The following is a 27,528-nucleotide window of genomic DNA, read 5'->3' as shown; positions in this document are numbered from 1 at the left end:
ATTTGTTTGAGACAGAGTCTTGCTGTGTCACCCAGGCTGGAGTGCAATGGTGTGATCATGACTCACTGCCAGCTCGGCTCCCCTGGGCTCAAACGATTCTGTCACCTCAGCCTCAGCTGGGACTATAGGCATGTGCCACCAAGTCTGGCTGATTTTTTGTAGAGACAGGGTTTTGCCTTATTCCCAAGCTGGTCTCTAACTCCTGGGCTCAAATGGTTCACCCACCTCAGCCTCAAAGTGCTGAGATTGCAGGCACAAGCCACTGTACCTGGCCCCAGCTTTCTTAACTATTTTATTCCAGGACTTTTCTAAGATCTTCACCTATCTTATTAACTCCTTTACATTTTTAAAAGAGGTGTTTTCCTTATTTTACAAATTAGGAAAGTGAGGCCAAGAAGGATTAAATAACTTGTGCAAGCTCACATTTTAGTAAGTGACGAAACCGAAATTTGAACTCAGTCTGTCCAGCACCAGAGATTATGCTAGTACCATGCTACACTGCCTGTAGAACTGAGAGGGATCTCAGCAGTCATCTAACCTACTCTTATCTGATGAAGGAGCACATGTTGCATTTTTCTAGATGTATTATCTGGTCTTTTTGAAAATGAGGCCATCTTATCAGTTACTGTACATCTCTAGTTTATGTTGATTTAGTATCTAAGTAGTAATTTTTTATCGGTCCTCATTCTTACATCAAGAGGCAGAGATTGCCTTTGACAGGATCACCCTTCACATATTTAAAAACTGCTTCCCTTCATGTGTCATCTTTCTCTTCCCCGTGTGGAATAGATTCATATTCAGTCTCTTTGCCATCTTTGTCACTCCTTCCTCTGTACACACTCTGGTTTTTTTGTGTCACTCTTAGAGAATAGTGCCCTGAACCAATAATGAGTTTCAGATAAGGTCTGGTAAGTGAGGGTACATTGATCTATTCTGGATACTGTACTTCCTCATACAATTTAAGATAGCATGAACACATTTGGTAGGCATACTGTTTTCACAATCAACTTGCAATCAGATGAATTTTCTCTTTTTTTCTCTTATGCTAACCTTAAACCATGGCGTTCCACATCTTATATTTTGTGAAATTTTTAGACCTGAGTGTATGCTTTGTAGTTTTTCTTAGTAAAGTTTATCTTGTTAGGTATTGTCCATTATTCTAGAGTCTTTTTTTGAGTACAGATTTTATCCTAGTCTTTTAACAATTATTTTATAAACTTAACTGTTTTAGCCTTGTCTCTAAGTATGAATGTTATCAAATATATTCTCGTTCTTGAGAAGAAATGGAAGGTGCTTATGTTTTAACATTTCTCTCTCATATGTTGGAGTGGCTGTATTCTCTCTTTCTCAGATATTATTAAAATTTAAAGTTAGGGGAATGTGGAACTACTGTAAACAATGTTGACTTTTTAAATATCCTTAACCAAGATGGTTAAGGATGTTAAAACATTTTTTCTTGAAAACTTTTGATGTTAGCTTTCTGGTAATCTCCTGTGTGATTTTTTTCTTACTTGACTTTTCATTTTACCTTCATAATAACTTCCATATTTTATTAGATTTAATATTGTAGTAATTATGATTAGTTTTGGTATTTGTTTTTACTTTTTTGCTTCTCAAATACTAAATCCTGACTTATTTAAGGATTGTGTTTTTCAAAAGGCTTCCTATGAAATATTTGTATTTTTAATATTGTGCCTTCATCATTTAGTTCTTCAAAACAAGGTTAGTTGTAAGGATTCCATTTTCTGGAATTGTATAATGTTTTATAGTGATTTTGTTTGAGATCTCTCCTAATAACCTCAAGGTGTAATCCAGATTGTTTAGTATTCAACTGCTTGTGTATTATTAAGAACTTGAGAAGGTGTTTATTTGTGACTTTGTTTTCTCAGCCTCTGTGTACAGAGGCATACTTCATATGTATTCTTGTATTTTATTACATAAGAAATCCTACAGATCATAATGATGTTTCATATAGATAAATTCAGTATGTTGTATTGAAATCTCTAAAAGTTATTCTGTCAGTGATTATTTTGATTTCTTTAGTGTCCTATAAAATTTCCTTAGAATAACCTAATTTTTGAAATTATAGAAGCAAAAGAACTTACAGATTTTTGCTTCCAGTATTGGTAGTCTAGGTAATTCAGACCACCTTATTTTCAAAGAACAACTTAAAAAGCTGGAGATACATAGATATATCTATAAAAGAATCTTCTTTAAAGAACTAAAAAGATAGTGAAGTATTTCTAGGCTAATGCCAGGGAGAACCTGGGAAATCAGAGACATAAGCCCAGCTTTTGAAGCCACTTTTCACCCAGGTACGTGTACTGAAGCAGAAGTAACATTTGGAAAACTAAGCTGAATTCTGGTGGCCTTTTGGGACAAGGGTGTCAGTAGTCAAAAACCTAGAGCAACTTTCTCAAAGGGTGTGAGAAGTCTGCATAATTTCTCCCCAACCCTCTTTATATAGACACTCCAAAGGGTTAGACCTTCAGGGTAAGGATGAACTGGAAATGAGTCACCCCTCCCGGGAATTTGCAGCCTGTTTATGTTGTATGCTTTGTCTAAGGCATCTCAAGCCTTGGACCTGGATTAATGTGGTCCTAGGTTAGTAGTGCCCCAATGTACTTAGCAGAAGCTAACACAAATCTTCTCTGGAGAAAGGTATAGTCATCCTAGGCTTCAGAGGATTCCTGCAAATAATTCATCAAGCACATGACCTTCAGCTGGAGAGTGGAAGTCTTTTGGAGATTAGTGCAGGGTGGAGATAGGAGGTTTTATATATCTGGCAGGCTGCCATGATTAAGTCATTGTCTTGTTTTCAGCCTCAAGCCTTCCTTTCTGTGCCATTGCCTTCAATTTCTGATTCCTTCCTCCCTCTTGAGGTGTGATTTAACTTGCTTCTACATTGTGTCTCCGTTATAAGAACTTGCTAATCATATTTCTCACCTCTCCTTATTCTTCGCTCTAGTTTCCATCTTCCAGAAATGTGTTGACTTTTCTCATTTGATCTTGTTTTTTCTGCTGTTTCCTTTTTTTTTTTTTGATAGGTTTATGCCTTATTTTTTTACCTCTGACTTGAGTGGATTTCTGAAAGGAGCAGTTTTAGACATTTAAAATTTTCTACATTTAATCAACACTTCTACACAGTTTACATACTTGTTTGAGCGTTGTTTTTTTTTTCTTTCCAGCTTCTATTTTACATTCAGCGGGTGCATGTGCAGGTTTGTTACATGGGCGAATGACATGTCACAGGTTTGGCATACAGATTATTTTGTCACCTTTTTTTTTTTTTTGAGACAGAGTCTTATTCTATCGCCCAGGCTGGAGTGCAGTGGCAAGATCTCGGCTCGCTGCAAGCTCTGCCTCCTGGGTTCATGCCATTCTCCTGCCTCAGCCTCCTGAGTAGCTGAGACGACAGGTACCCACCACCATGCCTGGCTAATATCTTGTATTTTTTAGTAGAGATGGGGTTTCACTGTGTTAGCCAGGATGGTCTCAATCTCCTGACCTTGTGATCCACCCACCTCAGCCTCCCAAAGTGCTGGGATTACAGGCCTGAGCCACTGTGCCGTCCATGTGTACTTGATATTTAGCTCCCACTTTTAAGTGAAAATGTGAGGTGTTTGGTTTTCTCTTCCTGTGTTAATTCCCTTAGGATAATGACCTTCAGCTCTATCCATGTTGCTGCAAAGGACATGATCTTGTTCTTTTTTATGACTGTGTAGTAGTTCATGATATATATATATACACACACACACACACACACACACACACACACACACACACACCCCGCACATTTTCTTTATTGAGCCTCTTGTCGATGGGCATTTAGGTTGATTCCTTGTCTTTTTTGTTGTTGTTGTGAATAGTGCTGCAGTGAACATACACATGCATGGGTCTTTATCTTAGAACGATTTATATTCCTTTGGGTATATACCCAGTAATGGGATTGCTGGGTTGAGTAGTAATTCTGTTTTAAGTTCTTTGAGAAATCTGCAAACTGCTTTTCACAGTGGCTAGACTAATTTACATTCCCATCAGCAGTGCATAAGCATTCTTTTTCTCTGCAACCTCACCAGCATGTTTGAGCATTTGATAGGAAACATTTCTAAAAGTGGATCAAAGAGTATGAACATTAATTTTTTTTGATATTACCAGATATCCCTGTGACTCTCCTCAGCAGAACTTTGTGATATCTCTAATAGCAGAGGTAGTATATACAGTGTTTTGGGAGAAACTGTAATATTTTAAACGTCGTTCTTAATTTCTTGGCTGGTTTTTTTTTCTTTCTTTCTTTTTTAAGAGACAGGTTCTCCCTGTCCCCTGGGCTGAAGTGCAGTTGCACGTTCATAGCTCACTGCAGCCTCGAACTTCTGGGCAAACCTTCCTGAGTAGCTGAGAAATATAGGCATGTAACACTGTGCCTAAATTTTTTTAAGCTTTTTTTCTTTTTGGAGACAGAGTCTTGCTCTTGTCGCCCAGGCTGGAGTGCAATGGCACAATCTCAGCTCACTGCAACCTCTGCCTCCCAGGTTCAGGCGATTCTCCTGCCCCAGCCTCCCGAGTAGCTGGAATTACAGGCACCTGCCACCATGCCCTGGTACTTTTTGTATTTTTGGTAAAGATGGTGTTTCACCATGTTGGACAGGCTAATGTCGAACTCCTGACCTCAGGTGATCTGCCCACCTCGGCCTCCCAAAGCATGGGGATTACGGGTATAAGCCACTGTGCCCAGCCTTTTGAAGTTTTTTGTAGAGACGAAATATTGCTATGTTGCCCGGGCTGGTCTCAAACTCTTGGCTTCAGGTGATCCTCCCACCGTGGCCTCCCAGAGTGCTGGGATTACAGGTGTGAGTCACCATGCCTGGCCACTTCTTTGCTTTTATTTCCATTTTTAAAAGATTTAATCTAAACTGATAGAAACTAAATATCATTTGATTGTATCTTTTTCTTTTTATCTTAAAGGTGACCTTAATTATTTTAGTTCCTGTTTTAGCTGAGGACCTTTTTGTTTTATAGAGTAAATTTGTGTGCTAATTAAGTAGAGCTTTTTTATATTTGATGGTTGTGAATAAATTATGTGTCAGACATAACACTATGTATGTGTACTCATGGTGAAACATGTTTTTTCCTTTCAGGAGAAGAAAGCAGCCATCTTTTTTTCTACTAAAACTCTTGGGTGTTTTATTTGGGGTTGTGCCCATTGAGTCCATTTCTCCTTCCAGTCGGCCAAAAGAATTGTTTTCATTTTACAGATCAGTTCTTCTAGTTCTTCATGGGATTCTAAAAGACATTTTTTCAAATGAAGTAGGAAATTTAAATATGAATTTTACCAAGAATTTTAACACTTTCTTTTTAACACAATATCAAGTAAATTAAATCAAACATTTTTTTAAATCTTGATTTATTTCACTCACTCTGTCTAAACTTACTCTAAACCATTGCATTGGTAATTCCTATCATTACTGCCAGCTTTCAGTTTATTCATCAGTGAGATTAATTAATAACTTTATAGAGAGCAAAGAATAGAAAGCCAGCAAATAATTTAGGGTAATGGTTCACAAATTTTACTTCTCAGACCAGCAGAAGCAGCATTACTTTGGAGCTGGTTAAAAATGTAGGTTTTTGTTCTCTGTCTCAGACCTGCTAAGTCAGAAATTTTTGGGCTGGGACCCAGCAATGTGTGTTTTTAAGGAGTCCTCTAGAGAATTTTGATGCACACAAAAGATGGGGAACCATTTCTTTAGGGATTAAGAACATGGATTTTAAAATGAGACATACCTGAATTCAAATTCCAAATTAACTATTGAATATCATTGTAACTTTGGACAAGTTATCCAACTTCTCTGACCTTAGTTTCCTCAGCTGTAAACTTGGAATATTACCTCCCTTAATTGGATTATAGTAAATATGGTTATAAATTACCTTGTATAAGAGCTAATGGTTATAGTTGCTCTTATTATTAAACATATTAATATTTCTGAAATTGTATGTATCTTATAGTGTTAGTAGTTTGTTTTTTTTTTTCCTTTTAGTGATACATAGAATAAGGTACATTTTAAATTCGATGGTGTTGATTCAGTAATACGTGATACTATGTTTAAAGTGCATGGTCACTGTCAGGCTTGGGCATAGAGTTTGAGCGTTTATTGAATCGAGTTTTAGGTTGGGAGAGTTTTGTTTTGGCCCAGAGTGAGCAGGCAGTCTAATCAGAGACCATAGAAGTTAAACTCGGCAAATAAATGTGACTAGAGCTTAACTTCTTTTTAGCAGCATAATAAATAATCTGAAGTAGTAACATCAAGCAACCTAAACAAAACTTATACTAGTGTTTTTGAAAAAAATATTTTTATGGATTTTCTGCATAGTTTTTTTCCCTTAAATCAGATGTTACCAACCTTTCATTTGTAAAAAAACCACTGTGGCATTTTATATGCTTGCTGCACCTTCCCAACCAGGTCTGCTGCCTTGAAATAACCAGGAATGAAGCCTGGATATGTGTATTTGGAAAGAGCACCACAGGTGATTTTGATGTATACAAGGGCTGAGAACCATTATAGAGAACAAAAGTAAAGAAAATTCTGATTTATAAGAACTTTGCAGAGATATAGAGATCAGAAATTAAATTATAAACTTCACTTACATTGTGAAAGAACTGGGAAGTGTGATAGTGGTGAACTTAGTGGTGAAAGCAGACCGCTTAGGTAACAGTGCAACAAAGAGCAGAATGTCTCTCTCACTTCTCCCTTCATTGTTTTAGAAACTCTGTTTATCGCTGTCAAGGCTTACCTCTGACAGAATGAAATTAATTCTCCATTTGTGTTATAATTTTTAAACTAAATTACTTTTTTAATGTTTCTTTTAAGGAGAGCATTCTTCAGTGAGTTACACTTTTCTTGAATAGTTATCCTTCACACCCTTCCCTTCTTTATCTGTTCCTTCTTTTCTCTTCCCTTTTCTCAGGGGTCTGTGAAAGAGAAGTAGGTAGTTTATACTTCCATTTTATAATTTTTGTTGGGAAACATTGCTATTATATAATCCCCATCAAGTGGTACCATACCCTAACAAGTTATTCTCCCTCTGATTGTATGTATCCAGTAATAAACTCATTGTCTACAGGCATACTGTAGCCTGCCTTTGGCCAGGTTTAACTTTAGCAAGTTCTTTTGTTTCAATTGGAATTTGTTGCTATGTCCATTTTAGTGTCTACTTTTTATTATTGATGCTGTTCAGTGTCTAAGTATAAGGTGATTCTTTATCCTACCACTTATCTTTGTTGCTTTTCCTGAACTCCTTCCTTCTTAATTTGTAAACTGCAGGGAAACACTAAGCTATGTAAATGATTTTCAGATTCTTTTATTGAAACAGCAACAAAAATATATAGCATAGGGCATCTGGATTTCATGAATCGTGTTTCCTACTTGCCAGATTGTAATTTCCAAGCATGCTCTTATCTCATTAACACGAAGAGGTCTGTGCCTGACCTAGGATCTTTCTTTTTTTTAGAAACTTGTGGTGGAGAATGTTGATGTGTTAACACAAATGAGGACCAGCTTTGACAAACCAGACCAGATGGCTGCACTCTTTAAAAGATTATCATGTGGGTAACTCATGATACTTTTTATAAACATAAGAAGATGTTGATACTCAGTATTTAGCTTTGGCTCAACATTTGTAACATAAATACAAGTAATAAATTATGAAAAGTACTCTTTAGCTTATGAAGAGAACTAGAACATTTTTGCAAAGGATCATATAAGCATGTGTGTGACTTATCTGTTTCATAATTTTTCTTAACCATACTCTTAGTATACTATGTGTTGCTATTTCTTGAATATTACCAGTATCAATTTAGTTTTGAGCCCATTAAATTTAATACAATAAATCTACATTAATTTAGACTAAAAGGATTAGCTTCTGAGCCTGTTTTCTAAAAATCAACTATACGTATAAGTTACATACAATAAAATGTACCATTTAAGCCAATGACATTATGGATTTTGACAAGTAGATACATTCATATAACCATTGCCGCAGTCTAGGTATGGAACAGTTCCATCACTTTGAAAAATTGTTTGCTATCGCTTTGTAGTTGGTCTCCTACCCCAGTCTCTGGCCCCAGGCCAGACAACCACTGATCTTATTTCTGTCACTATAGATTAAATTTGTGTCTGGCTTCTTTCACTTAGCATAATGTTTTTGAGATTCATTCATCCATGTTGTTAAGTGATCAGTAATTTGTTTCTTTTTGTTCTTAGCTAATATTCCATTGATGAAAACCTGAACCTACAACTTAAAAAAAAAAAAAGTGTGATGTCTTCTTGACATTGATTCTTTGTGGGAGGTATATTGTGAAATAACAGTGAATCTTAAGTATTAAAGTGTGTTCAGCCAGATAACTGTTTTAGATATACTTGATTTAATGTTATTTTCTTTTGCTTTTTTTACTTGAACTGTTAAAGTTATAATGAAAAATTATTTTAAAATTATACTTCTTGATTAATTTAAAAGCCTTCTCAACACTAAAAAAAAAATGAAATCCCAGATAAAATATTCTTTGTATTTGAGAAAGCCAGAGAACAAGTTTATGTTCCTAAATAAAAAATAATCCAAAAGAAAAGTAAAGCCATGCAGTATTTAACATACTTCACATTTGACAATTTTTCTCTTATATGCTTTAGAGAATCACTTTATTAGGCTGTTTTATCCTGTAAAACTTATTTAATTCTTATTGAATAAGAATTAAAGATTACCTTATAGGACAGATCCGTGGTTGCCAGGACTATAAAGGGAAAGCATTGAGGGAGATTTTTAGGGTGATGAAACTGCTGCTCACCATAGTGGTGATACAAATCTATCATGTGTATCATACAATACATATCACTGTGTTACATAGTAGTAACACAAATCTATACATGTTAACATTTGGGGCTGGGTGCGGTGGCCCAGGCCTGTAATCCCAGCATATTGGGAGCCAAGGCAGGCAGATCACTTGAGATCAGGAGTTCCAGACCAGCCTGGCCAACGTGTTGAAACCCTGTCTCTACTAAAAATACAAAAATTAGCCAGGCGTGGTGGCACATGCTTGTAATCCCAGCTACTTGAGAGGCTGAGGTAGGATAATCACTTGAACCGGGGAGACAGTGGTTGCAGTTAGCTGAGATAGCACCATTGCACTACAGCCTGGGCGACAAGAACAAAACTGTATTTCAAAGGGAAAAAAAATTGGAGCTGTACACCAAAAGGAAAAGAAAAGGTCATTTTTATTATATGACACTTTAAAAACAAAAAAATAGACTTGGTAGCATTATAGGGAGAAGGAGTATGAGTAAGTAGGAAATTACTTTTTAAACCTCTCCTGATCTTTCTTTTGTTATTGTACATTGGTTTACTAGCTACTTATATTTTCCACTCCTTTATTGTTATTATTTTTGTTTTCTTCATGTTTTCTCCCATTTTTAAATACTCATTTGACCACCCCATTGACCGTAACCCTATTTACTTTCCTGCTAACAATCTTTTGACTGTACCATCTAGTGAGAAGCAAATAATTCACTGCAGTGTTCAATACTTTATTTAACTCTCATTTGTGGAATTGAAACAATGGAATTTGTTAAAATTCCAAACAGAATTTTCAAGTTTTCAAAACAAAATTCATAGTCTTTTGTCAAGATTCTGCTTACTTGAATTTTGCATATAATAGTTAATGGTGACTGATGACCACTAACTCATTGACCATTTTGGAATTGGCCAAAGCCAAAATCTAAATTGTTGAATATTAATGAACCATATATAACAAATTTGTCTTTAAGTATAATTTATTAAATCTTTTCTGTAATTTGGGAAAAGATTTACTTGAGAGCGACTCATTTAGGAGAGTAGAGAGAACTATTTTTTCAGCAATTGAACTGTTTTCTAACACATTCTCTTTTTGTTTATTCCTTTGTGCTTCCTTCTCCCCATGTCCATATCCAGAGGTCAATGTGTTTTTGAAGGAGTTTTTCACAGTCAACAAGCACGTTATTTTAAAAAGATAAAGCATTATGATTTATTAAAAGCTGATCTGAATTGGGAGGCAATCTAGAATTTATTTTATTTTTATTCTATTTTATCTAGTTTTATTTTTTAATTTTTTGAGACAGAGCCTTCCTCTGGCGCCCAGGCTGGAGTGTAATGACACAGTCTCAGCTCACTGCAACCTCCACCTCCCAGTTCAACCAATTCTCCTGCATCAGCCTCCCAAGTAGCTAGGACTACAGGCATGCACCACCACACCTGGTTAATTTTTGTATTTTTAGTAAGATGGGGTTTCACCATGTTGTCCAGGCTGGTCTCGAACTGCTGACCTCAAGTGATCCACCCACCTTGACCTCCTAGAGTGCTGGGATTACAGGTGTGAGCCACCGTGCCTGGCCTTAGTATCAGTTTTAAGACTTCCTGTGTGATTTGAGCAAATCTATGTCTCTGTTTCATATTTTTTTAATTCTCTGACATTCTGTTTCTTGGGACTAGGTTCATCACTTTACTGACTCCCCGATTCCAGACTAAAAATATTTCTAGTTTTCCTACAGCAATTTTTTCTTTGAAAACTCATTCGATTCACTTATGCCTTTCTGCCATCATCTACAAACCCCAAAAGTTGCCTCTGTAGATCTTTACTTTCGCAGTACTTTGGATGTTATTATTTCCTGAAATTGTTCCACTAGTAAAAATCTTGAACTTTGAAATTCAACTCTCAGATCATAGCCATGCCTTCTAGCTCTCCTATTCCTTTGCACCTATTGAACTCCTTGTTCTACCTCATTGAAACTTTTATGCCTCTCTGCTTTCCTGATCACCTATTCCTAGCTTTATGTATTTTGTCCATTCTGGACTATGAAATTTGGTTAATGCATTCTCCCTTATGCTACATTCTCCCTTGCTACATTCTCCCTTATGCTACATTCTCCCTTGCTACATTCATTCCCACAAAGCAATTTTCCTGATCCGTAGACAGTCTTCTGCACCCTGAAAGCCAAGTACTGCTTGTGAAATAACACTTTTTAAGTCTGTTGTTAAACTGGCCTCTTTTTCATCTTACTGCCTGTCTTACTTAGAAACTTTTTGACTAGTTTGTATGCACTGTTTGATCGTCCCACCTGTCCACTCTTGGTATGCTGCAATATGTCCACTTTCCTGAAACCTTTCTGAAAGTTTGTTACTGACTACTCATTTGCAAGATTTGGTGCTTTTTCCTCAACTCTCATTCTGTTTATTTCTTTGTAGTGTTTATCTGTTTTATTCTCCTTTTTATTAAAGGTTTATTTTCTTTATTTGCCAATACTTTTACCTCTACTCTTCGTCATTTTTGCAGGTTCATCTTTTATGTAGTGTCAGTTTGTGATATCTTACTCTTCCATTTTTACTCAGCAATCCTATTGGAAAAATGTTATCCAAAATTTTCTCTTCCCTTATCCAATATTTATCTTCAGCTTTAACTATCTTCTGTTGATCTCCAGATGTCTAATAAACCAAGTACTAGTTTGACCAGGGCTTCTCAAAGTATAACCCAGGGACAAGCAACAGCACCACCTGGGAATGTGTTAAGTATGTAAATTACTGGGCCCCACTTCAGACATGCTGACTCAGAACTCTGGGCTTGAGGCCCAGCAGTCTGTGTTTTAACAAGTCCTCTGGGTCATTTGGAATCATACAAAAGTTTAGAAACATTGTGTTAAATATTTTCAGCTATATGACCCACAGGTTTTCCACAACATGCCTGGAATGGGAAGTATCTCTTCCATGGCAGGCATAAGTAGGTGAGGAGAAAAAACCTGTTGTTTTCTTTATTGACTATTTTGTTACCTCTCTCACCATCCATCCAGTGAGTCATACTGGAAAAACTGGATATCCTCTCTGATTCTTTCACTCCTCATATTCCATGTGCTGTAGCTGTGTCTTATAGATGAGAGTTTACAAATTGGTGTGTCACATTTGGTCCAAAGGTATACATTGTTTGGCCCTATGCTACATTAGATTTTTTTTTTAAATTGTGTTATTATTTTTAAAATGGGAAGAGTCATTTGTAAACAGAATTCTTTTCATATAACTCTTTATATTTTGAAAACCCTGAACAACACACTCATTGCTTGAAGGATACAGTATAAACTCCTTAGCATGACGTTCGAAAGCTGCTATTTGGATTAATGAAATAATTGACCAGCATTGCCTCTCTTCCTGTCCCCCACTACTTATTTGTTTGCCTGGTCCAAGACCCACGTAGCCTCTGTTCTAGAGTTAGTTCCTTGGGAAGTTAGTGGACGTTATGTGGGGTGAAGGGAAGTGCCAGTGGCCAAATGGTTTGGCAAATAATCCATTAAACAATACGTTAAGCAGTGTTTCTTACTGTGAAGTATCTTAGAACTTTTAATGTGTCATTATTGTACACATTCAAGATGAGGTTGTAGGGTATAGTCTTTGAGAACTTGATTAAATTCTGGGTAACGTACTTTGGAAAATATATGGCTATATCACACTGAATCTTCTCTGATTCATTTTATTCTCTATCATTCCTTTTTCTGAATTTGTTACTGCTTTATTTTCTGAATTGGAAGGCTTTTTTCTTCTTAATCCCCCTTTATGCCCAACTTGGATAACATTTCTCAGAGAAATCTTTTCTTTCACCATCATTTCTTTCTCTGGGTAGTAGCAATTTCCTAGTCTCTCTTTTTTTTTTTTCTTTATTTTTGAGGTGGCATCTCACTCTGTCGCCCAGGCTGGAGTGCAGTGGGACAGTCTTGGCTCACTGCAACCTCCGCCTCCCGGGTTCAGGCGATTCTCCTGCCTCAGTCTCCCGAGTAGCCAGGACCACAAGCATGTATCACCATGCTTTTCTAATTTTTGTATGTTTAGTAGAGTCGGGGTTTCACATGTTGGCCAGGCTGGTCTTGAACTCCTGACCTCAAGTGATCCGCCCGCCTCAGCCACCCAACTGAGTCTCATCTTGATTATTACCATCTAATTGAATATCTACTAGTCATCTGGGTATCAGATACTATGCTGAGTGCTACAGGTAGATGAAAAGATGAAGAGTAGTTCCTGCTCACATGGAATTTTTAATTAATTTGTGCCTTATATAATTTTGTTAACATGACTATTTTAATTCACATTTGGCTTATATTAGGCCTATTTGTATGGTTTAATAAAAGATGCTATGGTCAAAGTTTAAATAAGCTACACAGAAGGTAGAAAGTTGAAAATAAAATACTTCTCTCTATTCCTACTCCTCAACTAGTAACTTTAATAGTTACTGTAGTATGCATCTCTTTCCAGAAATTTGTTATGTAAGTACAAATATAGGTCTGTATATATATCTTTTTTAGTTTACATAAATGGAATTATATTTCTTAGTTTTCATGACAGCCCATTTAGATTGTCTGCTATTTGAGGTCTAGATCATTATTCTGTTTATATTTCTTCTTTTACTACATAGTATAAGGCTTTGTATATGGTGTGCAATAAATGTTTTGGCTTTATAAAATGTGAAGGTATTGAACCATCATATTGACTCTTCCAATCCTATTTTGTTAACAGAGTTTTGTTTTTTTTAGAGATGGGGTCTTGCTCCTTTACCCAGGCCGATGTGCAGTGGCGTGATCATAGTTCACTGCAACCTCTAATTCCTGAACTCAAAGGATCCTCCTATCTTAGCCTCCCGAATACTAGGACCACAGGCTCATGCCACCACACCCGACTGATTTTTTTTATTTTTTGTAGAGACAGGGTCTTGCTATGTTGCCCAGGCTGTTCGTGAACTCCTGGGCTCAAGCAATCTTCCCGGCTCAGCCTCCTAAAATGCTAGGATTACAGATGTGAACCACCATGCTCAGCCTTGAAAATCTATTAATAATTTTTAGAATAAAGCTCTCTAACCAATATGTAAGTGATCAAATCTGTTCATAGGCTTCAGCAAACTGGTCCTGCCAAAACTGCTTGTGTTCTCAACAGGCATTTTTTGTTTCTTTATTCAAGACCTTAACAATTTAAGAATTTAGCACTGCTGAGTTTCTGGGCTGCTTGAGGATTTAACTCCTGTTCACTCTGATCAGCTTCTTTCTCATCTAGTCTGTCTTCCCTTCTTCCTGCCCCTACCTTTTGTGAAATAGGGTTATATAGTTAGCTACTTGTGAACCATCTAACCCTTTTAAAAGAATACAATATACTCCATTTGATGTGAACTATAGTTACTTAAAAGTTTAACCAGATTAAATATCAGCTATCAATATATTTCTCTCTTTAATCATTATTGTAATCAAATTACTGTTAATTGTGCCTGCTATCATGGGAATTTTATTACTTTAGTAAACTTAGATTTTTTTCCAAGGTTAAGAAAGAATTCAGTTCGCACTTTTTTATTCTCTTCTCCTTCTGTTTCTTTGAATTTAGCTGTTGACAGTGTCTTGAAGAGGATGACAATAATTGGTGTAATTTTATCCTTCCGATCATTGGCACAAGAAGCACTTAGAGATGTAAGAAACCATTACAAGTATATACTGTGTATCCAAACAATCCCTTTTAATTTCTCAGAAGTTTAAACTTACTTTTCAGATTCATACTTGGCAATGATATAATTAAAATTCCAGTTTTAGTAGTTACAGAAAATAACATACATAACATTAGTTATTTAAGCTCATTTTTTGTTGCGGTACTGCTGCTTGGAGAATATAACTTGCATGGTTATTGCTCTTCATTATCAGTAGAGTATTTTCAATTTTGACTATACTTGCTTTAATATTGAATAATTTTGAATGCATTTCATTTTCATATGTCTTCGAATTTTTGAAAACTCACAAAGTAGATAAAGTAAAATAATTTTTATGAAACTAAAATTAATCAATTGGTAATATTTTGTAAGTTTAGGGTTTGCCATTGAAAAATAATTCTGTATTCGTTTTCCTGCCTAGGTCTTGTCCTACCACATTCCTTTTCTTGTAAGTTCAATTGAAGATTTTAAGGATCACATTCCAAGGGAAACTGATATGAAGGTAATAATATAATTTATGGTTGGGGTTTACAGTCTCTAAAGCAAAATATTTAAATTACATATGCAATAAAATGTAATAAATCCTAAACTACTATAAAGTTTCTATTTTAGAGTGGTTAGTTAACACGCTTGCCTTTGTAATGTAGTTAACATGCTTGCCTTTGTAATTGAATCTTTGAGAGCTCAGCACCAAAATACTACCTAGGCATTTTGAAATTCAATCTTTGATCACCTATAGCAATGCAAAATTGACTAAAAATAGATTTTTTTTTTCTAAACGGGATAGCTGTTTATACATGGGGATAAAGAAATTAAGAAAGATGAGGCGGCCGGGCACGGTGGTTCACACCTGTAATCCCAGCACTTTGGGAGGCCGAGGTGGGCAGATCATGAGGTCAGGAGTTCGAGACCATCCTGGCTAGCATGGTGAAACCCTGTCTTTACTAAAAATACACACAAAAAAAACTAACCGGGCATGGTGGCGGGCGCCTGTAGTCCCAGCTACTCGGGAGGCTGAGGCAGGAGAATGGCGTGAACCTGGGAGGCAGAGCTTGCAGTGAGCCAAGATCATACCACTGCACTCCAGCCTGGGCAGCAGAGTGAGACTCCATCTCAAAAAAAAAAAAAAAAGATGAGGCAATGAAATAATAGTTGTTTTAAATACAATGAAATTCATTAAGTTTAAAATTGATGTTAAGTCATTTCCTATAAAAGGATGTAATTGTAGGCTGTAATTTTAAAAATATTTTTAGTATTCGATTATATGTAATATATATAAAACAGCAGGTTGGCAGCCTTCTGTGAGCTTACCGTTTTTGTTTTGGAAATCTATTGAGCCATGAAATCCAACTATTGATCTAAACCTAGCAATGATTGTCCAGTGGTTATACATCTAGTAAGTGATATATCAGGACTCACATTTGTGTTTTCTAAACTGACACATTTCTTAGATTGTTTCTGTTTCACATATCTTGAAAAGCACTGATTGAAAAAAAATAATGTCTAAACTCCTTTGTATGACACCAAGAATCTTCTAAAATTGTGTCACTCAGGCCAGGCACAGTGGCTCAAGCCTGTAATCCCAGCACCCTGGGAGGTCGAGGTGGATTCTGTCACCTGAGGTCAGGAGTAAGAAACCAGCCCGACTAACATGGAGAAACTCCATCTCTACTAAAAATACAAAATTAGCTGAGTGTGGTGGTGCATGCCTGTAATCCCCGCTACTCGGGAGGTTGAGGCAGGAGAATCTCTTGAACCAGGGAGGCGGAGGTTGTGGTGAGCTGAGATTTTGCCATTGCACTCCAGCCTGGGCAACAGGAGCAAAACTCCGTCTCAAAAAAAAAAAAAAATTGGTGCCACTCAAACTTTTTGAGGCTTATCTTCTACCACTTCTTTCTTCCTTCTCCCACTCTCTTCTCTTTCTTACTCTGCCCCTCTTTTTATATGGTATTCTGTGAGCTAACTAGATCTTTCTGTTGCATTTATTATCAACTAATTATTATCAAGTAATTTATTCTACTTGAAAATACCACCCTTTTCTCTTTCTGCCTTTTGAAATCCTACTGTATTTTAAGGCCTCATTCAATTGCCATTTTCTAAGAAGCATTCCTAGATTCTCCACTGATAAAGAACTTCATTTTTCTTAGTGTTATCAGAGAACTTGTTTATCTCCTGTGGAGTTGAACATAATCTGCCTTGTATTATAATTACATTTTTCTACTTATATTTATACCAAATCGTATATATCTTGAAGAGCCAGACTTTTTGTTGTTGTTGTTGTTGTTGTTGTTGCTGTTGTTTCTCTTACAGTGTGTTGTACAAAATAAACATTTGAGATCAGTGATTGTCTAGTGATTCTATGATTGAAAACTGTGTGCAAATAGCTCAAAATGATTTCCTAAGTGGAAACACTACAGAAAAAATAAGGAGACAAAAACTAATCAGTTCTTGAGAAGACACTAATGTGCAGAATTATGAGAATTCTATATATATTCTGAGCAGCCATTCAATTTTCACCTGACATAATCATGTTTAGTTTCCAGCAAACTTTCAGTAGAACTTAACTGTTTAAAACAAACAAACAAACAAACATGTTTTTTAACAGCTTTATTGAGTTATAAGTCACCTCAGAAAATTTACTCATTGAAAATGCACAATTCAGTGGTTTTTAGTGTAGTGCCAGAATTGTTCAACCATCACCACAGTCAACTTTAGAACATTTTCATCATCCCCAAAAAGAAGCCTTGTACCCGTTAGCAGTCACTCCCCATTCCATTTCTTGTCGCCCATCCCTAGCCCTAGGCAATGACTAATCTACTTTCTGTTTAAATTAGAATACTTTAGACACTTATATAAATCGTCATGTGTAGTCTTCTGATACTGGCTTCTTTCACTTAGCATATTTTCAGGATTCATACATATTACAGCATATAATGGCACTTTTTTAAATGATTGTTGGATAACGTTTCATTGTATGGATATACAACATTTTGTTTATTCACATCAGTTGATGGACATCTGGGTTGTTTTCACTTCTTAGCTATTAGAAACACTGCTACTGTGAACATCCGTGTACAAGTTTTTATGTGAACGTGTATTACTTCTCTTGAGTATATACCAGGAGAGAATTGCTGGGTCATATGAAAACTGTAGCCTTTTGAGGAACTGCTAAACTGTTTTCAAATTGGGTGTGCCATTTTACATTCCTACCAGCATTGTATTTTTCTGCATCTTCACGAATACTTGTAATTGTCTGTGTTCTTAATCATAGCCATCTAGTGAGTGTGAAGTGGCATCTCATTGTTTTGATTTGCATTTTCCTGATGGCAAATTATGTTGAACGTGTTTTCATATGTTTACTGGTTATTTCTATATCTTCTTTGGAGAAATAACTAACTTTGACATTTTAAATTGGGTTGTCTTTCTCTATTTGTGAGTTCTTCATATACTTTGGATACAAGTCCATTAACAGATTCATGATTTGCAAATCTTTTCTCTAATTCTATAGGTTGATGATGTCTTTTAGTTTCAGTGAAGTTCATTTTATCGATTTTTGGGGGGGTTTTTGTTTGTGCTTTTGGTGTCAATCTAAGAAACCTTTGCCTAATGCAATGTCATGATGATTTGTGCCTATGTATTCTTCTAAGCATTTTACAGTTTTAGCTCTTACATTTAGGTTTATGATTCATTTTGAGTTAATTTGTGTGTGTGAAATGAGTAATAGATTACAAACATTTTAATCTAGAACTTAATCCCTGCCATGTTCCCAGTTTTACTAAGCTATACTGTTTTACTTCATATTTTATACTAAGGTTTTTTTGTCACAATATCAGAGGTAACACCAGTTAGATAGATAGTTTTCTTCTGAGGTTATTAAGCAGTCAGAATATCTTGAATATTTGAAATCTATATGTGATACAGAAAAATTGCTTTCGTTATTAGAAACTCCCTAATCAGATTTTTAAATGAATACTCCTTTAAAAACCTATTGTAAGTAATTTGCCATATTTGTAGATATGATATGATTGGACATTGAACCACTATAATTTTTCATTAAACTACTATGTAAACATAGGTCTAGTAATATTGATTCACTTTGTTCATTTATTGATCTTTTCTGACTTGATATTTTATATTCATGCTTCCAAAAGAAATGATAACTTTAGAATGATCCTGTTGGAATGTGCCACAGAAAGTATACAAGTTTTGTTTGGCCTAGCACTAGGAAGTTAGAACCAGCACCACCTCACACTATTCAGCCTAAATTGAATCAGTTGTTCAATATACTTAGTTATGCTATAGTTTCTGCTTCAGCCAAGTTTCTGAAATTTTCTGGTGTTCTTCTAGGCAGACTCAAACAGTGAGCTTTTTCAGAAATTTGTTAGACTGTTTATTGCTCTGTAACTCTTATGTTTTTATCAGGTTGCAATGAATGTGTATGAATTATCGTCAGCTGCTGGATTACCTTGTGAGATTGATCCTGCGTTGGTCGTAGCTCTTTCTTCACAAAAATCGGGTAAAATGCATTAGTAAATATTAAATACTCTTAGTTAAACTTACCAGGGCAGCATAGGTATAGGTATGATATTTAACCATATATTCAAATGCCTGCTTTGTGTTCATCTTTTTAAATTTGTTATTGTTATTGCTGGTAGTTGGACTATATCAGTGCATAAAACACAAACATCCCCGCCTTCTGGAATTTAAGATTGGATGAGATTACTGGGCCATTTAGTGTATATAGATGCAGCAGTGAAGAGGATCCAGGTCTGAGCCTTGAGCCATTCTAAGATTTAAGAGTTCAGGGAGAAAAGGAAAAACCACCGAAAAAGAAATTTAGAGAAATTGAGAAGACAGGACCAATGAAGTAGAAGAAAAACCAGGAAAGAGTAGCTTCCAGGAAGATAGAAAGGAAATGATCAGCTATGTAGAGTTAATTGGTGGTACTGACAAGATCAGTGTCAGTGAGGTTTTATGGGCAAAAGGCTGATTAGTGAGTAAGGGAGATTAAGGGAGAATAGGAAGAAAAGGACTTGAAGATAACCATAAGACAACTCTCTCAAAGGGTTCTATTGTAAAGGGGAGCAAAGAAATAAAATCTCAGCAGCTGGAGGCAAGAGCAAAGTCAAGAGAAGGATTTTTTAAGATAGAGGAGAAGTATGCTGATGGGAGATGGTCCAGTAGATAGCATAAAATTGAGATCTAGAAATTTTTATTGGACTAGAGTTATTCACCATCAAGAGTTTGTACAGTGTTATATAAAACATTCAGAAATTTTTAAGACCAGCCCTTAGAAATAAAGTGCTTAGAATCCTGTAGATATTTCTTGATTTGTCTACAAAGTAGATACAGCATTTCATCTATTTCTACTACAAAAATGCCCTTTCTGCCCCCTTGAGGCAGCAGCCTGGTGTTTGAGGTAATCAGTTTTTTTTTGTTTGTTTGTTTGTTTGCGTTTAACAATGCTTTTTGTTTCCTTATTCATACAGTATGTTACATTTAGTCACGTGGATAATTATAATTTTTACTTGATTTTCTACAGCTGTATTTTTTGTAGTCACCAAATCTTTAAAACATATTTCGGCTTTTTTCTTATATTCAATTCTTAATTATATCTAATGGTGATTAGAGCCTAAATAACCCACAGTTTGAGTGCATATCACAATAATGTTTTAGAAAGGGTTGTGTCTTGAAAACTTCAGGGCAAGGCTAGGTATTTTTATTCATGACTAGTTTCTTCTGTCTTCTAAAATAGAGAGGTTGAAAACCCAGTCCACTTCCCACATTTATGTCTTTTAAATAGTAAATTTCAAATTATATTCATATCTATTTCAAAAAGTAATTAAGAATTTTTTGGTGATTTTGCAGAGTAATTTATGAGATCAGTTTTCTAAATTGTAAATATAACTTTCTCATAAAGTAATAATTCCCCTTTAGTTTTCAATTAGGAAATTGTAGGATTGCAGTTATCCTAACTGTATTTTTTGTTCTATAATCTTACAATTAAGAGAAATAAAATGTTACCTTATTGTTTTATCACACGTCCTTGAAATATGCCTAAGTAGTTGATAATAGTCAATTGTAACATAAATTGTTTCTACTTTATTTTTTATAACAAAATTGTGACCAATTCTATAAAATGCTAGTAAAATATTTTACTATTTCTAAAAAAAAGTAAGCCATTTTAAAAATAAAAATCTGTTTAGTTTAGATTATCAAATCTTAACTAATCTTGAAGAAATACCTTGATTTTATTCTTAATTTTTGTCCCTTAGAAAACATTAGTCCAGAAGAGGAGTATAAAATTGCCTGCCTTCTCATGGTGTTTGTGGCAGTTTCTTTGCCAACACTGGCCAGTAATGTGATGTCCCAGTATAGCCCCGCTATAGAAGGTAATAGTGGTTTCAAATTGTTTTGGCAATGGAAAAATCATGGGTTTTGGTATTTTATAATAAAATATGAGTTAAGTTCTGCCACTAACTGGTAGTGGAACATGGGATAGTCTGTTTCTCTTTTCCTGAACTGTAATTTCCTGATATATGAAATGTGTGTAAGTAAGCTCATGTGTGCCTGAATGTGCGTAGAGGTCGGTGAGGGCGTATCCAACTCATAGGATTATTTTAGGGATTGAATGATAAGATGTTGTAAAGCAGCTAAGCACTTCTTTTTTGTTTCCGAGGTACTATAAAACTGATATGTGATTTCTTTTAGATGTTTTCAGAAGTGTTTGCCTGTTTAACTTATACACGATCGTTTGTTACTCTCTTGCTACACTAGTTTTGAAAACATCAGTGTTCATGAAAGTCAAAGGAGAGCAAGTCCGGTCATGTCCCAACTCTCCTCTTAATTATGCCACTATTTTTGTAGATTGTGAAGTCATTAAAGATTTGCCTGCTATGTATTATTTGCTATTTTGGGGTCTACACAACCCTATTTGCATTTTCTCAGGGCATTGCAACAACATACATTGCTTGGCCAAAGCCATCAACCAGATTGCTGCAGCTTTGTTTACAATTCACAAAGGAAGCATTGAAGACCGTCTTAAAGAATTTCTGGCGGTATGTATAATCAAATAACAAAACTGATCACATTTTATAAAGAAAACTAAAAATCACAACTATGAGATATAAAAATAAATTCTCTTTAATTTTACATTTTATTTTGTGCCCTCTAATGGCATATTGTTTTCAAATTATTTTCTCAGGTATATGAATTTCAGTCTCCTTTTATTTTTATTTATTTATTTATTTTCTTTTTTTGGAGGGAGAAACAGGTAAAGGTGGGGCATTAAAATCGTGGAGCAGTCCATTATTTCCCTTAGACTCGGAAGTTTCTTTCCCAACTCTAGAGCTCTGCGGTATGACCTTTTCTCCCTAAGCTGATGTTTGGACTGCCTTAGAAATTTTCCTAGGGTTGAAAGAGAAAAAAGCAAAGGAAAATTGAGGCCAAGAGAGAGGCTGTTCCCTCTAAAAAGACGTATTTTGCTTATTTCCATTTCTTTGGAGAAAGATCATTAATGGTGATAAATTCATCATTAAAAATACTACACACTACCAAAAGAGAGGAGTGCTAAATGTAGCCTCATGAAACATGGTTTTTAATTTCTGTATCAATGTAGTTCTTTATTTTCTTTATTAATATAACCTTTTCCATATTTTATTTAAAGGAAAGATGTACCATGGCATACTGAACTCTAGAACATTTACTTCTTTTTCGGTTGTAAATCCTGTCAGCTTTTTACAAAAATAATTTTTTAATTAAAAATGCAAATACAGTACTAACTTGAGGAGAAAATAACTTCTATTTCAAGGAAAACACTATTAAAATCGTTAAGTGTTTCTTTCCATTTGCAGATAATTCCTTCACTCAGGGTTTAATGTCTTAGTCTTACAGTGTTTCTGTGAAGTCAGATCCAGTGTGAAACTGTCTTCTTCCTTGGGAACTAAGAAATATAGTCAGTATAGATGATGGGATAAGAGAAAATAATTTGAATCATTTTTAAAAGCAGACTTGTTCTGAAAAAAATCAGTTTTAAAGACCAATAAGAATATTTGATTACATTTATTATGTTAGTGTCTCTTTGTGCCTTACTCTCTAAATTACTGCTTGAATGTAGGGTATCTAAGCTCGTTTTATTTGTTATTTAATTGCTCATTATTTTATATTTAGCACTGAATGATTGAAATGTGTTGGAAGCTGAAGCATACCTAAAATAAGTAACTGATGAACCTTTTATTAACTCACTTTATGTGTATGTATACTTTTAAGCTTGCATCCTCCAGTCTACTGAAAATTGGCCAGGAGACAGATAAAACTACAACAAGAAATAGAGAATCAGTTTATTTACTGCTAGATATGGTAAGTCTCATTTTAATTTTTACTAAAAATAAAAGAGTTCCAGTCATTCCTGAGAGTCTTTTCTTGGCATTTTAGTCATTTAATACTTTTTTTGATCCCTTTTGTTTACTTCACATAAGCCACACCTTTCTAAAATTTGCAGAGAAGACTGACATCACTCATATTTTATCATTTCAGTAATATCAGAAAATAACAAAATCAAAGGTTAGTATTAACTATGGGTATTCTTTTATGAACAATTTTTCAACCTGTTGGAAAACACTTAGGCCTTGTATTTTTCTAGTGTATTGGCGTCAGCTCTCTTCCAGTTTTCTGAGTTTTCTACATTCTGACTCTATTCTGCCCATTTCTTGTAATTTTCTGTGCCTAGTCACTTCCCTCTCTGCAGTGTCTATGAACCGGCTCTTGCTTGTTTATACCACGTGGCTCTTTCCCCACTTAGAATCATTTTCCTTACCTGCAGAAATCGGATTTATCCTAATGATTCCTCAAATCTTTTTCCAGATAGTCTTTCCTGATTACTTTGGCCTGCATTAGTTTTTCTTCTGTTTTGAATTCCTATAGAATTTACAGCTTTCCATTTAATTATAGTTGGTTTTATGTTTGGTTTTGCTTCCTAGCTTAGTCTTGGACTGCCGGGTAGAGTTGGTGGTATGGACCATATTTTAAATATTTTTGTATTGTCTTTTATTTCTAGTATATCAGTGAGGAAAATGAAAGTGCTCAGTATATTCCTGTTGATTAAATATTATAATTGAAAAGTAGCCCTTTTTAAACTTTTTGATATATATTCACTGTGGCACATTTACATTTTAGATTAAGTAAAAGGAAAATAACGTGTCTATTTCTAATAAGAACAATATAGAAATTCTGCCTTACTGGTTGTCAATAAATGTTCCCATCATAAATAACTTGAGTTTTGATGCATTTTTTGAATTTTTCAGATTGTACAAGAATCCCCATTCCTTACAATGGATCTTTTGGAATCTTGTTTTCCTTATGTCTTGCTGAGAAATGCATACCATGCTGTCTACAAACAAAGTGTTACATCTTCTGCATAAAATACCTACTTATTCAAGACAAGCACGCATTTTTGTTGCCTTGGTTTTACCTGTAGACTGTGGAACTATTTTACCTTAAGGCCTGAAAAAGTTTTGTGGATTATAAATTTCTTTCATACGGTTGTATTTTCTGATCATTGGTTTCTTAATATGGTTGTACTACAGTATACTTGGTTGATTTAGGTTGCACATTCACTGAATTCACTGAGATTATTCCTATAATTTTAGAGTATCATTTATTTGAACAACATACATTATCAACATGTTTTTGATATTTGATAATGAAAAAAATCTTTGCTTGTTTATTTCTGAAAAAGAATTGTATTTAGTGATTATTTTAGATAGTGATATAGCATTCATCTGTGTGTAAATTATTTCATATAGGGAAGAGTTCTGATCTGTACCTATGGTTCTTATTGAAAACAAAATTGGATGTGCATTTCTGTGATGTTATGAATACATTTCTACTTTATTTTGAAACATTTGCCAAACTAAATACTATAACACTGTATAACATTTTAAAATGTTAAAGAACTGCTTAGTGTTAGAAGCAGATCATTTCCCAAAATTCTAAAAACAGCAGCATATGTTGTTGCTTGTATAAAGCCTAGGGATAATTTTTAGACTAACTTCCATGGTGCCCTGTTGGCATTAGCACTACCATTGTACCCTGCTGTATAATAAACAATCTTAGACATTTATCAACTGTTGATACAAATGTTAGTCCCTAACCACTTTTTATATATGTTTTAAATTTTTGAAATTCAAGTGTACCTGCCATAACATAAAATAAACACTAGACTGTATCACACTTTGAATGATTTCTTTAAGATCCTTGGATATTCATTCTGTAATAACAAAGTTTTTGTTTAAACTTAGTTTAAAATATAAAAAATAATAGTTTAGGAATGTCTTAAGTACAGCATTCAATACCAGGTCAGCTATTACATGATTTGTTTAAATGTTTTGAAAAACATTTTATTGAAAAAAATACCAAAATTAGAAAATAAAATTATACAGTACTTCTTAAAAATTAAGAACTTAAAGAAAACTTGTGTGCTGTCAACTTGCTCATTTAATCTGTAACCAAATAGAGTTATTTAAAAGAAAAGGGAAAAAAATTGAGTGATCATGGGACTAGTGAGAATGTTGAGAACTGCTATGTTCGTCAGTAATGAATGGGAAAGACATCAAGGGCCTATTGCTTAATAGTTGGCATGGAGGGCAAAGCAGCTCACTTAGTTTGAAAACTAACCAGATGTTTTGCTCTTTGACTGGCATTGTTGAAACTTTCTCAACAGCTTTGTATCTGAATATCATAAACAGCTTCTGTTGTTCACAGCTTCTTATGCATACACTGGTAACTTGTGTTAAGATAAAACAATGCTGCTGTGAACTCAGTTATAATGTTTTTCTTTCTTCAAACATAGAGAGTAGAATGAAATTGAAGTACTACAAGATTATACTGTTGTTTTGTGTATGAGTTGTCCAGCCTGTATTTAAAGTAGGGAGTAGTTATCACTGTCTGTTGAAAAATTGTAGTTGTTCCATAAAGATTTTTTTAAAAGGGAAATTTTAAAAAGGCATAGTTCAGACCTGAAATAGTCTGATTTACACAGTGAACAGGCAAAACTAAGATTTAATGCTGTTTGTTTTGAAATATTAGGATCTTAGAGGGGTAATAACTTTGTTGGCAATGATATCTTGAGAGGTAAAGTAGGCATTTGGATATGTACACTTTGGAATCATATGTGAAAGAGCATAAGGATGAAAATAAGGCATTCTTTACCACAGCTAGGCTGAGAAAAAATATCACTCCTTTGTAGTCACCTGAAGTTGTTCTTGTCCAAATTTTCTCTCATACAGCAAAGGTGAGGGAGGAGGCGTGGCAGAGGTAACTTGGAGGAAAAAGTTAAAAGTAAATTGACAGCTACTATTTTTAATATCTTGTTTGTTTTATTTTCTTCTAAACTTATACAACAACATACTATTTTTGTTGTTTTCTCTACATTAATGTGATCATACCGTACATACTGGCCTGTAATCTGCTTATTTCACTCAATAATAGAAAAAATGTCTTTGATATTCTTTTTGATACCTCTATAGATACCATAACTAATTTAACAATATCATGGCCAGGCGTAATGGCACACTCCTATAATTTCAGCACTTTGGGAAGCCAAGGCGGATGGATCACTTGAGGCCAGGAGTTCGACACCAGCCTGGCCAACATGGCAAAACCCCGACACTACTAAAAATACAAAAATTACCCAGGTATGATGGTGCACACCTATCATCCCAGCTACATGGGAGGCTGAGGTGGGAGAATTGTTTGAACCCAGAAGGAGGAGGTTGCAGTGAGCTGAGATCATACCACTGTACTCCAGTCTGGGTGACAGAATGAGACTGTCTCAAAAAAAAAAAAAAAGAAAGAAAATACTCATTTGGAGAGATTGGTTAGATAGACAATTTTTTTTCATTATTATAAATGTATATCTATATCTTGGTAAACTTGACGTGTATTTTTTTAGAATAATTTTTCAGAAGTAAAATTGCTTCCTTTCTACTGCTTTTTCATTCATTTTTTTAAGCAAGTATTTTTAGACTCCTGGATGTAATGGTGAGCGAAAAGGTGACCCTTTTATAGTTGAGCTTGGATTTTCATGATGGTATACAATAAACGAACCAGCTGCTTCCTTTTTTTTGAGACAGAGTTTCGCTCTTGTTGCCCAGGAAATGGGCAATGGCGTGATCTTGGCTCACTGCAACCTCCGCCTCCTGGGCTCAAGCAATTCTCCCATCTCAGCCTCCTGAGTAGCTGAGATTACAGGTGCCTGCCACTACGCCCGGCTAATTTTTGGCATTTTTAGTAGAGATGGGGTTATGTTGGCCAGGCTGATCTCAAACTCCTGACCTCAGGTGATCCACCCACCTCGGCCTCCCAAAGTGCTGGGATTACAGGCATGAGCCACCACCCCCAGCCATGAGCAAACTTCTGATAGTGACAGGAACGTATACAGGATGATGTGGGGAGACAGTGGAGAAACTACTTTAGAAAGTGTCATCTGTGTAAGAGAACACATTTGAGCTGGTACATGAAGGATTAGAAGGAACCACAAGTGGGCTGAGGGGAGGAATAGTAAAGGCAAAGACCCAGAAGGCAAGCACAAACTTGGCATGTTTGAGAAGTTAGAAGTGTGTCATCTGTGTCTCTGTCACGAGGAGTGCTCAAGGTCCCTCTGGGAGCTAGCTTCTGATCACTTGCTTGCTTGCTTTCTTCTTTGCTTATATAGCCAGAGTTCACAAATCAAATCTAATATAGGCTGGTTAATAAAGGAAATGAACATGAATTCACTGATAGGCTCTTGCATTAATGTGAAAATGTAAAGTCTATTGTATACCATCAGGCCTTCTAAATGAAGCCCAAATTCTATAAGGTAGTGAACTGTAACCTACTGATTAATTTAGTACATGATCCATGCCCATTCTTTTATAATGACTTGCCTTTCTGAGACTTCAGCTGTGTTATTCCTAAGACTTTTGTGACTAATCCTTAAAGTAGTGACTCCTTACACCTTTCTTTGATTT

General features: G+C 35.2%; 1 protein-coding gene across 3 annotated transcripts in view; it reads left to right on the top strand.

The window, feature by feature from the left end:
- The window catches only part of NCKAP1 (NCK associated protein 1), a 112,405-nt gene extending 87,654 nt beyond the window's left edge, over positions 1 to 24,751 (top strand). For all 3 annotated transcript variants that reach the window (XM_025404072.1, XM_025404074.1, XM_025404073.1), the window contains 8 exons: positions 7,507 to 7,600; positions 14,425 to 14,507; positions 14,943 to 15,023; positions 18,944 to 19,037; positions 20,797 to 20,913; positions 21,470 to 21,579; positions 22,790 to 22,879; positions 23,824 to 24,751. In XM_025404072.1, coding sequence (XP_025259857.1) covers positions 7,507 to 7,600; positions 14,425 to 14,507; positions 14,943 to 15,023; positions 18,944 to 19,037; positions 20,797 to 20,913; positions 21,470 to 21,579; positions 22,790 to 22,879; positions 23,824 to 23,940 — 786 coding nt within the window. In that variant the 3' untranslated portion in view covers positions 23,941 to 24,751. The remainder of the gene's footprint in view (positions 1 to 7,506; positions 7,601 to 14,424; positions 14,508 to 14,942; positions 15,024 to 18,943; positions 19,038 to 20,796; positions 20,914 to 21,469; positions 21,580 to 22,789; positions 22,880 to 23,823) is intronic.
- The last annotated feature ends 2,777 nt before the right edge of the window (positions 24,752 to 27,528 follow it).

Source organism: Theropithecus gelada, chromosome 12 (genome assembly GCF_003255815.1).
Source record: "Theropithecus gelada isolate Dixy chromosome 12, Tgel_1.0, whole genome shotgun sequence".
Lineage (NCBI taxonomy): Eukaryota > Metazoa > Chordata > Mammalia > Primates > Cercopithecidae > Theropithecus > Theropithecus gelada.
This window is presented reverse-complemented; position numbering and strand designations above follow the sequence as displayed.